This window comes from Mirounga angustirostris, unplaced genomic scaffold (assembly GCF_029215605.1).
Source record: "Mirounga angustirostris isolate CCGP_5_RB_7025 unplaced genomic scaffold, mMirAng1.0.hap1 SCAF_14, whole genome shotgun sequence".
Classification (NCBI taxonomy): domain Eukaryota; kingdom Metazoa; phylum Chordata; class Mammalia; order Carnivora; family Phocidae; genus Mirounga; species Mirounga angustirostris.
In genome coordinates, this window is record NW_026991722.1 from 81,744,909 (window position 1) to 81,757,483 (window position 12,575).

Genomic DNA, 12,575 nt, shown 5'->3' on the forward strand with positions numbered 1-12,575 from the left:
AGCTCAGGTCATGATCTTAGGGTTGTGAGATGGAGCCCTGAGTTATAAGATTCTCTTTCTCCCTCTCCTGCCCCTCCCCACCCCCATTCAGGTGCACATTCTCTTCCTTAAAAAAAGAAAAGAATCTGTCACATCCTAACAGTTTCTGTCTCCTTATTTGTTCCCCTGTAGGACAGAACCCCAGAGCAGCCCTCTGGTTCCAGCTCAGGATGGACCCTCGGAGAAGCTGAGCCAGCATCTGGCCACTGAGGCCTTGGGCACCAACAGCCTGGAGAGAGACAAGGCCTGCCAGGAGCTCAGTCCTGCCAGAGCACGCAGGTGAGACACGGCCCCCACCCTCTCTTTTGGTCCAGTGAGGAAGTTCAAGTGGAGGATGCAGAAATGAAGTTTGTCTTCCTGGCCACTCTTCCCACGCACCTCTCTTTTGCAAGTTCCTCTTTCAGACCCTTAAATCCAATCAAAAGTCAGCAAATTTTTTTCTATAGAGTACAGATAGCTTTTAGGTGTGAGGGCCAGATGGTCTCTGCCACGCTCCTCAATCCTGCCATTGTAGCACCAAAACGGCCACAGTCCATATGTGAACAAATGGGCATAGATGTGTTTCAATAAAACTTTATTTATAAAAATAGGAGACCGGCTGGATTCGGCCCAGGGGCCACAATTTGTTGCCCCTGCCTTAAATGATAGAGCTAGTTCCTGTCCATTTTTATGACTCTATAAGCCACTGATTTCCAAGTCATGACTTCAGCCTACATCTGTCTCCTGAGATTCGGATCTTTGCATTCATTCCTTAAATTCAGATATTCAACCAGGATTGCTTGAGCACCTGCTAGTGACAGGCACTGTGCTGGTATCTAAAGACACAACATTTTACTGAGGCTCAGAGAGGTAACATGACTTACCCAAAATATGGCAGCCAGTAAGTGGCAGAGTGAAGTTTTGAACTATGGTCTCTGATCTTAAATCCTAGATGAACACCTACACATTTTACTTTGATGCTAATGAAGAAACCAGTCTATCCCCTAACTTCTATTTTTAAATTTTGCACTGTGCACATAAAAAGCCTAGTCTGTCTTTGGCCTCTGAAGAATCGATTTTGTTAACAACACCATCTTTATCATCTGGCTTCACCAGCCGGTTGAAAGCTTTATTCCTACTCCTCAAACTAACTCACCACTCTCTCGCTGCCCTGGGCTTGTATCTACCCGCTCAGTGACAGGTGGGAAATGAATTTAGTGTCCTTGCCAGCAGTGTGCCCCAGATACAATCCCTGTCTCTCCCTGTTGAATCAGAGGGTGTCAAAGCCATGTTACAGATGTGGAAACTGAGGACAGTATGTGGTAGGATCAAGATGAGCCTGAGGACCCCTGATCTGGCCCAGATTCTCTCCTTATGTCCTAGAGTTCTTGGTTTCCTAGGGCAGAGGTTCTCAAATTCCATTTGAGAATTACATGGAAGCTAGAAGTGCTGTGCCCAGGGCAAGTGTATATGCTCCAGGAATATTCCCCAAATTCCATCTACCACTTGAGGATTCCTAGACCTCTGAGGCCCATGAACAAGGCTGTCTAGTTGAGAACCTGAATTCTGAAGAAGACCTACTCTCTGACATGATAAAAAACACCATAATGGCAATAATGTTAAAAGTGATCATAAAAGTCACTTGGCATATAATCAGTGAATAAATGGTAATTGTGTTACTATGCATAATTACAATAATAGAAAGGACATTTATATGAACTTGCTCCGTGCCAGACCCAGGGCATGTTGCATGAGTGAGGTCCTCATTTCTTATGACTAAACTTAGGACACAGGTATCACGTTTTATTCCCATCTTCCAAATGATGAAAATGAGACTCAGAGAGGTTGCTGAGCTAGGAGGTAATGGAGCAGGAATGTAAATCCAGGTGTGGCAGCTTCTAGAACCAGCATTCTTTACTGTTGCATACTCTATTTTTGACCACCGTGGACTGAACCACTCTAGGTCATCACTGCATACTTAATGGCTGCCTATTTCCCTGCTGCTTGTGTAACTGCGGTCTATTTACTTAACCACTATCCCGGCCCCTCCAGCCCTGCTGGGACAGTACACCTAGGCACACAGGTACAGGAGGAAGAAAAAGGTAGAGGAAATGCAGACCTACCTCTATAAAGGTGTTTGGGATCTATGTAAGGGGTTAATTTTCCCCTTCTCACAGACCTCAAATCGATCCACATTCAAGGTCTTTCTCCATTTTATTCCATCACTCACGTAGGAGTGTAAGATAATGGTTCCCAAGCCTGCTTCCCTGACCCTGGCATTCCAGAAAGCAGTGAGAATAATTGTCTGAAAAAAATGAGATCTCTCTCTATTTTATAAGACACAGTTTTAAGGGTCTTTTTTTTCCCTTAAGTATTTCTCCCTTAAATTTTTTTTTTTCCTCTCAAATTCCCGGCAACAGTTACCCTGGGCAGTGTTTATATGAAACAAGAAAATTTAACAAGAGGCTAAATTGTTTCATCCATTCATCCCTCATTTGGTCACCCAACAAATATTTAGTAGGCTCTTACTCTGTGTCGAGCACTTGGTGCTGGAGACATTCGGATGCGGTCTACCATATTTATACAAGCAACCTGTTTGCTTCCTGGATGTGTGTGCTGTGCTTTATGCTTTATAATGTGTGAGTGTAGTTAAGGAGCTAGGTGCTTAATCCCTGTGGTATTTTATCTTAACCTGCTTAAAGTGACTCCCTTAAAAATATTCTACGTACAGCTAGATGATTTTCATTCATTGGCAATGCAGAGACCTTCCCATACAGTCTAGTCACTTGGGGATTTTTTCCCACTAACCATAATGATCCAGATTCTTAGAATGGAATTCAGTATGGCCGCGTTGCATGATGGTCTTGAAAGAGCTGGGCGGTTTCCAAAAGAATGTCCACATAACCAGGGTTGGGAAGGCAGTTGGCTGTGTGGGAAAGCCCTCGGGATAGGACTCACACAGGCCTTCACTCAAATCCCGGCTCAGATGCTTCCTAACTGTGCAGCTATGGGCAAGCCAGTTCAGGATTCTGCGCCTTATGTTCTTCACCTGTAAAATGAGACCCTAAAAATCATACCACCCTCCAAGTGTTTTTGTGAGTATAAAGGTAATGTCAAACGCTTGGCACATAATAAGCGAATAGATGGTAGTGGTGTTATCATTAAAAATGGCAATGGTGGGCGCCTGGGTGGCTCAGTTGGTTAGGCGACTGCCTTCGGCTCAGGTCATGATCCTGGAGTCCCGGGATCGAGTCCCGCATCGGGCTCCCTGCTCGGCGGGGAGTCTGCTTCATCCTCTGACCCTATCCCCCCTCTCATTCTCTCTCTCTCAAGTAAATAAATAAAATCTTTAAAAAAATAAAAAATAAAAATAAATAAATTAATTTTAAAAAATGGCAATGGTATTCTTATTAATATTACATTTTCCCAGTCAAGTTCAACTGGGTGGGCATGTTTCAATTCCCAAGCAATTTTTTATCCCAAACCCATCTCCTTTCGCCATGGGATAGTGTTTTTAAAAAAGCCCTGGAGCCTGCCCCAATTATAAAAGGAGATAAGTTGACTTCATTTAACTGCAGCCCGAGCATTTGAATTTAATTGAGTGGGAAATAATTTTTCCTGAAGAGCAGAGGTTTTTGAGGTTCTGTGAAGCGATATAAGATACGTATCTCATTACATTAGACCTCGGCAAGTATACTTTTAATAATCAGCTCCTACTTAACATAATAACTTCCTCCTCCTATTACATTTCCAGCAGGAACTATGGACATGAAGTATTGGGAAAAGAGGGGGCTGAACTGCCGATTAATTATTTAAAAAGTGATTTATTTACCAAGGTGAGCCATTTGCAAATTCAATAATAAATCTATTAAGGAGCAGTTAACCTCTATAACTCTGTTTTAAATAATCAATTGGTGTTTGGGTAACAGGGGAGCGTCTGTCTCATTAGGTCGGCATTAACACCTTATTTGAGGCACTTAATCTGAAGTATGACCAAATCAGCCACGAGGTGGTAATTAGGTATTCACCATGGGTCCTTCAGCCTCCAAGGAACTGGGTCCTTCTTCCCTGGCTGCAACAGCCTGGTTGGGGGGCTTGGGGCATGCTGGGTCCTCTAAAACCCAACTCTGTGCTCCCCACAGTGCCTCCCGAGACAAAGACTTGACGCCACCAAGGGGGAAGAAGAAAAAGAAGAAATCCACCCGGAAGAAGAGAAGGAGGTGAGCGTCCTAAAGGGGCATGAAACCTTGAAGATGGGAGAAAGGACCAAATAGGGGTCAGATGGGTTTCAGAGTCAAACAGTGACTCCCCCTGGGTTCGAATCCCCGCTCTGCCTCTTCAGTAGCTGTGTGACCTTAAGCAAGTACCTTCACCTCTCTGTGCCTGTTTCCACTTGTATAAAATAGTGATAGTACCTACCTCTTGGCGTTTTGTGAGAATCAGATGGAGAAAAATGGATGTGGAAGGAACTGTCACAGTGTCTGGCACATAGTAAATGACCAGTGTAATCAGCATATTCAAGACCATGAATATTGATTTTTTTTTTTGAGAACTTCTTCTGTGTAGAGGGCTATGCTATAAGCATTGTGATCTCCATGATGTCTTTCACCTTTGACCACGATTTACCAAACACTATTGTCCCCATTTCAGAGATGAGAAAAGAAAGGCACAGGGAGGGGGTGACAGAATTTACAGGGATCCCAGGCTCCTCAGTTGCTTCTGCTACTCCCGCCTAGCAGGCGAATGCCAACGATAACAAACGGACTTTATATTTTTTGCCGGCGACAGACTCTTATGTACCCCATGGATTTTTTTCTATGTACAATTCCTTTTAATTTTTTTAAGTTTAAAAATATTTCCAGGTTTTCTTCCACGCTGCCACCCGCTAGATTAAAATCATGTCCAGTGTTCCAGACCCAGAGGGGTAGGTTGAAAATCACACGGAACCTGGGAGGCTCCTCCTGTTTGAAGGAGCCTGCAGGGGGCAGCAGAGAGTAGAGTCTGGATGACTCTGGCCCCACCTCCAGTTTTCCGGGTTCTTGCCACCTCCACAGCCTGGTTGGAAGAGGACAGGCCCAAAGAAGACCCAGAAGGGAATGTGAATGAAGACCCTATGTTGTAGGGTGAAGGGAGGAATTGGGGCAAGTGGCTTGAAGCTCCTGATTTTAGGGGTGGGCAGAACATTTGAAAGAAGGAAGTCAGGCTTCACTGATGTGCTTGGCGACAGGTGTTGTGGGTCCCTAAGAGTCAGGTTGTTCTCAACCCTGCGTTTCCCCCTGTAGATTTGTTCTCTTTGACCTACAAGATGTTCTTTTGTCTTTTTAATTGGTGGCCAGCATTTAAAAACCAGGGGATTTCACATGAAGTTATGTTTTTCTGGTGACCTCTGTTGAAAAGGCAGGTGTTCCAGAAGCCCAGGGCTGCATTCCCACACAAGACCTTCAGCTGATCTGAGAAGCAGATGCTCTCTGGTTCACCATGGTCCCCACTGCTCCCTATTGTCTCGCACCCAGCCTGCTCTCTGAGAGGCCCTTGTTGGCATCCTCACCTGTTTCAACCTCAGTATTTTGTCACTCACTGGGGAAATAAGAGACCCAGAGATGGGTGGTGACATGGCCCAAGGTGACTTCATGAATTGGGGGTACAGTCAAGGTTGGAACTCAGGTCACTTGAAACTCAGTCTTGAATCATAGTCATAATCATGGTTCCGGGGTGGCTCTGTTTCTTGGGGAACCCCTGATAGCACCATGCTGACCACAGCCTGATGAGGTCTTCTCCAGGGGCTCGATCTTACCAGGGGGCCAGGGTAAGGCAGAAAAGAGGCCTAAACTATCTGAGAGGAGGGGCATAGCTGGGGGGGTGGGGGGTGGTGGAGAAGAGCAGACACAAAGTGTTTGACCTGACGAGGAGGGATGATAAAGGGATTGAGAGCAAGGCCCCTGTCATTGGTTTGAGTCTCGGCCCATCCACTTCCTAGATGTGTGTCTTTCTTTGGGCAAGTCACTTTACCTGTCTGAACCTCCTTTCCTTGTCTGTAAAAAGAAGGTAACCATCCTGCCTGCCTAAGAAGCGTGTGGAAAGATGAAGTGAGATAATGCATATAAAACACAGGGCGATGTTGAAAAAAAATGCAAATCTGATTATAGCAAATCAGTAAATGCAAGTACTGATAATATCAGGATTGGTATGATTCTTGTGTGTGAGATCCTGTGTGGGGGCTAGAGAAGGGTCTCTGAAGCCAACCCTGGTCCTTAAGGAACTCCCACTGAAGGTGTCTTCTTCCCCCGCAGGTCCCCGTCATATAGTCCATCGCCTGTCAAGAAAAAGAAGAAGAAAGGCTCCAAAAAACATAAGCGACACAGGTATTGTTCTTCTGCCTCGGCAATCAGGTCCACCCCAGGTGGGCTGGGGGTTTGGGGTGAGAGTGGGGGGCGCCAGAAGTTCACTGGTGATAAGTTTATCATTTCACTTACATAAGATACTCACCTGTGTGTTGGTATTTCCTTTTCCTTGTATAACTTGGAACTCTGGGTGCAAGGAACCAAGGCCCCCTAAAGCTAACTCTGGCCAGAAAGGGGTTTGTTTGACGATAAGGAGACAGGAATGTCTCAGGGACCAGCCAGGCCTCAGTGAGGATCTAGAACCAAGGAGTGGAGAGCTGGTAGCACCCAGGCAGGATACACAGTCCCTGGTCCACGTGGGGAGACCCGGCTGCACCCTGCGCCCATCCCTCTGTGTGGCTGGCCCAGCCTCAAGAAGACACTGAAGCTCTCTGTCTTATTTGTTCCTCATTCCAAATTCCCAAGGTCCAACTCTGTGGTTGGACCAACTTGTCCTTGAGGATGGGATCATGTAAAATGTGGCTTCTGGGATTGTCCACCCTTGGGGGCATTGTGAACTGGACACACATTCCAAAAGGGGCCTCCTACACACACATACACACACACATATATGGGGAAGAAAGGACTGGAAGGATGTACACCAGAGGACTCATATCTGTGGTCCATGGGCCAACTCAGCATTTTATAATTGGGAAATTGTGCAATGAAAAAAATCAGGCTTTCCAGTTCCTCTGTAAAAAGCAGCAGCTGTCTTCACTGGACTAATTTTCCCATAGGAAGCCATCAGCGAAGCTAAGGGGTTGCTGTGCATGTAGACAGAGCGTAGGTCTGAGCCTACACGTAGAGGGGCACAGGTCTGAGCCCACTGAGCCCCCCCTCACTGAGGAAGCCCTCTGGGCCCCTGGGGGCAGGGAGTGTGAAATTCCGCACATAAGTTGTTTGCTGTGTTTGGCTGTGGATGACGGGAAGAGTGGTGTGTGTCCTCTCTTTGCTCAGCCCTATCTTCCAATCTCCCTACATCAGCAGTAGATTACTTCTGCCCTTAGACAGTCACAGTGGAACAAAAGGTAAGGGTTCATTTGGGTTTTCCCCCTGCTTCTCACCCCTGGTTCAGAGTTCCCCCAAAGTGGCTTTTTCCAAGCCAGGGCCGTGGTCACATCGCAGCCCTTGTTGCCAGAATGGTCTCAACTCAGTTTGGTTTCACCAGCTATGTCCACTGTCCCAGACATTTCGACTGATGCTGAGTCTGTGCTTAACACAAGATGTGGGCAAGCCGATGAGCAAAAGGTTGTTAATTTGGTGTTAGAAGCCTTTCCCAGTGGCCTGCCCCTGAGTGGGACTGCCATCCTGTCACCTTCCTGTGCTGACCAATCGGTCCCGGTTTGGGGGACTTCTCCGTATCGGGATTGTGGAATTCAAGTGGCTTCTCACTCAAGGGTTTCTCCTCATGAAAAAGAGACTGTGCCAGAAGGTTAGAAACAGGCTTTTTCTGCCAGGCACAGCCAGCCCAGGAGGTGGAGGTGGAGAGGGAAGGAGGCCCATCAATGGGAGATTAGGAGGAAGAGATACTGTTGCTGATCCTTTCCAAAGCACCTGCTGAGCACTACCCTCCTTCTGGCCCAGCTTCTCCAAGCTCTTGAGATATTGGGTTAATGATAGTTGACTGTTTTGGAGATAGGAGCAGGGGTGGGGGATGCATAGAGATTTTTCTTTTTTTCCCCTCAATTAGCATGGCTTCAGGGCTAAAAAAAAAAAAAAAAAAAATCCTATTTTTCACATCTATTTATTGAATACCTAATATGTGTCATGAATGAGGAATCTGGGCCCCGGGAACAGAGCAGTGACCAAAATCCAGCCCTTGCCCTTGAGTTGCTCACATTCTAGTCGGGGAGATGGATAATGTTAATAGGCAGAGGTGTGTACTATAAGGCTAAGCTCAGAGCTCACCCAAGCTTGTGGGAGCAGAAAGTTGGCACCGACCAGCCTGAGGGGATCAGAAAAAGCTACAAGGAGGGGATATCTGAATGGAACTCTGAAGAATCCACAGGAGTTACACGGAGCTGTGTGACCTTGGGCAACTTCAACTTCTCTGAGCTTCAGTGTCTGTAAAATGGTTGTTAGTAGAACTTCGCAGGGTTTGGGTAAAGACTAAGTGGGATTGTGTGTGAGAGACACTTAGCACAAAGCCTGGCACACAGTGAGAGTTCCACATATGGGAGCTGGTTGTCCCTGACAATGAGGAAGATGGTGATGAAGAATCCACCACTAGGGAGAGAAAGGTGAAGGTGAGACTGGGTTTCGAGGAGGAGGCAGAGGACTCCCGTATATCCCCCACATCCACCCCCATCCGAGACAGGCTCACAGACAATTTGGGGTGAGGATTGAAGCACTGGTCGTTTAGACTGGAAATTCAAAATGCAAACCAGTGTCTCCCATATGGTCTTTGAAATCTGAGGGGGTCCCGACCGACCTCCATGTAGCATGATCACAAACGCACTGATAACATTTGTCCCAGGAAAAAAAACCTCAGCTCACCTATGTTTATTGTCTTCTCTCCTTCTCATCCTCCCTCCATCCCTTTCTTCCTTCCTCCTCGCTCCCCTCCCTCCCTCCCTCTCTCTCTTCCTTTTAATTCCTTTAATCAGGTCATTCTCCAAGAAGAGAAGGCACAGGTAAGAATCTTTTCACCTCTGGCTGCTTGCTTCTCTTTCCTGCTTTCCTAAGAAGGTTTTAGGGAGCTTCTGGGGTGTGCTCTTGGTCACGCCCCCTTCATCTTCCTGGGCCTCAGTTTCCTCCAAGATGAAAGCCTTGGGTTGGTTTCCCTGAGAGTTCCCAGCCAGCTTTTGACTTCGGTGAGGCCAGATGGCTGCTCCTCGACCAGCCCCTACCCCTGCCCCTCCCTGGAAAGTCTCACTACCCTGGTCAGAGTTCGTTCGTTTTGGCACTCGTTGAAATCCCGGATTGGGGCATGTCGGGAAACCTCAGCACCCCGATCCCGCCAAAGCCTCCCCAGATCCTAGCCAAGGGACAGAAGCCAAGTCCAACTGTACTGGAAACACTAAGTAAGCATAAATAGAGCTGTCGCCGACAGGGTCCTCGCTATAAATTGGATCCTGCACTGAGCCCCTGCTCTGTGTGTGTGCCCATTGAATCTCCGCTGATCTCCCTCATAACCTGGTACAGTGGATATGTTTATTATTCCCATTTTACAGATGAAGAAACTGAGATTCAGGCAGGAGGTGTGACAGGTGTGTCCACAGACACAGTCAGGTGGCAAGCCCAGATCTGTCAGACAGGGGATCAGGACTCCCTACCTTGGTATCTTGAGTAACAGCCAAATCTGCAGCAATTGTCAGAGTGCAGAGTCCTTCTGTTTATCCAGTTAACAGGTAGAGAGCGATTACCAGTGTCATCCATCCCCTCAGCCCAGCAGCCTGAGCAATGGCCCCACTTCACGGTCAAGGAAACCAGGTCTTCCAGAGGACAGGTAACTTGCCTCAGGTCACGCAGCGACTGAGCGGCAGAGCTGGGGCGTGAGCCTGGATCTTTCAGTGAGGTCCTGGGCTCTTCCATGGCCCAGGCTGAGTCTCAAGAGTGGAGAGAAATCGCACAGCTAACGCCGAGGTGCCATTTCAGTTGGATGAGGTTTCCCCCTCTCCAGGACCGGGGCCCATCGTCCATTCTTGGTGACCCTCTGAAGCCAATATTACCAAATAGCATTCACCCTCTGGGGCCTCTAGCTGATAATGCTGGGACCCCGACTCATCACTGTCCATTGGACCCATACCCCAGCCCTCTGACTTAAAAAACAAAAACGAGGGCGCCTGGGTGGCTCAGTTGGATAAGCGACTGCCTTCGGCTCAGGTCATGATCCCGGAGTCCCGGGATCGAGTCCTGCATCGGGCTCCCTGCTCGGCGGGGAGTCTGCTTCTCCCTCTAACCCTACCCCCTCTTGCGCTCTCTCTTTCGCTCTCTCTCTCTCTAATAAATAAATTTAAAAATAAAAACAAAAATGGATGAGCAGAACATTTCTGAATCTGCCAAGCTTCATGAAGCTTCAGAGTATCCCTGCATATACCATTCTTCTCTCTTACAAATTGATTGAACATCAGTCAACAGCATGGCTCTGGGGATCCACGGTCTGGGGCCACATCCCAGCTCCCCTGTATGATCCTGGCCAAGTTTCTTAGCCTAGCTGAGGCTCAGTTTCCCCATCTGTAAAATAAGTACGCGTTAAACGTGCCTCTTCCCATGGGTTGCAGGGAGAATAAAATAAGATTGCTGACAAAAAGTATTTAGCAGAGTATTCACTTATAAGAAGTCCTCGAAAAATGACAGGTATCACCTTTATTTACCACTGTTTTTATTAAGCTGCCAAAGCTTGCCATGGCCCCCGACGCACCCCATTCTCAGTCCGTGTGCGGGTCCCCGTTTGTAGCTGCACCTGCTGGGTGAAAAAGTCAGCGTCGGTGACTGCCCTGGTCTTGGAAATGATTAGTGTCTGTTCCCAAACTGCCCGGATCTGGTGGCCACTGTGTGTTAAGCATTTTAACTACTTGTTTCTTTTTAACTGTAACTGGAATTTTGCATCTTTCAATTAATTGGCCATTTCTCCTTTAGCTCCTCCAGCCCAAAAAGCAAAAGGAGGGATGAGAAGAGGCACAAAAAACAGTAAGTAGAGACCACCTGGAAAATTCTCTCCAGTTTGGGGGAGGAGGGGAACCTGGCCTCGTAACAGCTGGAGTGTTGGAGTTGCCAAATAAACAGGGAGAGGGAGAAGGGGGTGGGTGAGAGGAACAGAGGCAGGAAGAGGCAGAACCAAGATGAACGGCAGTTGTGGGTCTGGGTATGTGTGAGTGCACAAGGCTGTGTATACGATGCATGTGTGCATGCATTTGTGTGAGCATGAAAGTGATTGCGGTACATCTGTGTGCCTGGCGGGCACCACGTATATATTTTTCTGAAGGATGTCTATGTGTAGGGTACACCTTGTTTGTAGACCTCTGTACATCTTTCCCTCCTGCAAACATTTGTGTGACTGTGGGTACGAATGTATGCCGTGGGGGTAGTGTGGGTGTGGTATGTACTTGTGTTCACACGAATGCATTCTCTAGGCTCCCGCTTGTGTGAGCATGAAGACAGACAGTGTGCACGGAGGTGCTGATTTTCTGCACGCTGCGTGCGCGCTGCTTACTTACCTGTGTTACGCATAGGGAGGGTGGGTGCGGGGTGGCTTTTCCCCGTGCACACAGGTGTGCCATGTGTGCGTGAGTGGTGATGGGGGCATGATCACGTGTGAGCACAGGCGTGAGCGTGCATGTGAGTCCGAGCCTTGGCTGATGGCAGTGAAGCTCCTACCCCTGGTCTTGGGGCCCCAGCTGGTTCATGGTTTATGGCTGGTAGTCGAAATTCAAATCAGCTAGCACTGCCTGCAGAGTTCAGTTCCCAGACAAATTAAAAGTAAATGTGGTTACAACCCACCTACTTTATACCCTGCAAATGTTAGTGCATGTGTTTTCCAATCAACTAATATTTTATCTCCCGCCAAGAAGCTTCTAAAGTGAGGATCAAAGGCAATAGGATGAAAGGTGGTTGGCTGTTGGGGAGGGAAAAGAGGAGGCAGGGATGCAGAGGGAGGGCACCCCGTTTTGGTGCCCGAAGGGTCACTTCATCCAAGGTCAGTGCAAAGGAGGACATTTGAGCCATCCCCACAGGGGGCCTGGGGAACGCTTTAGAAGGAAGCAGTAGACTTTGAATTAGCTCAGGGAACAACTTCCCGATCATCAAGCTTGTTCAATTTGAGTCAAAAGACAATTATTGGTCATATGTATTGGGTGTGCATTCACGCTAAGCGCAGATAGAGTGCGTATTCTCAGAGACCTCTGCATTACTTGTCCACTGGGACTGCAGTATAGATAGAGCCAGGGGATAGACTCAGACTCTGAGAGCACAAGCGGAGGGGGCAGGGTGGGGGGGAATCATCACTGAGGCAGGGGCTGCCTGCTTGAGGGCAACAACGTGGCCACCCTCCCCGGTGCCAAGAGCTGGATAAGTCCCAGAAATTGCTAGGTTACACAAGCCAAAAGACAAGGGTCAGGAGAGGGAAGAGCAAGAAAAACAAGGTGCCGCTAGGATAAAGGATGGTTCTTCTTGCCAAGTCCCATGGTCAGGGCTGCTTCTAAACAAGCGATCACTGGAGAGATTTAGCCTCCTTGG

At 47.8% G+C, this 12,575-nt stretch overlaps 1 protein-coding gene across 1 annotated transcript in view; it reads left to right on the forward strand.

The window, feature by feature from the left end:
* SRRM4 (serine/arginine repetitive matrix 4) overlaps positions 1-12,575 on the forward strand; it is a 442,185-nt gene that overhangs the window by 397,447 nt on the left and 32,163 nt on the right. The window contains exons 4-8 of the mRNA XM_064577691.1: positions 172-318; positions 4,161-4,238; positions 6,309-6,380; positions 9,005-9,031; positions 10,980-11,030. Of these exons, the coding sequence (XP_064433761.1) occupies positions 172-318; positions 4,161-4,238; positions 6,309-6,380; positions 9,005-9,031; positions 10,980-11,030 (375 nt within the window). The remainder of the gene's footprint in view (positions 1-171; positions 319-4,160; positions 4,239-6,308; positions 6,381-9,004; positions 9,032-10,979; positions 11,031-12,575) is intronic.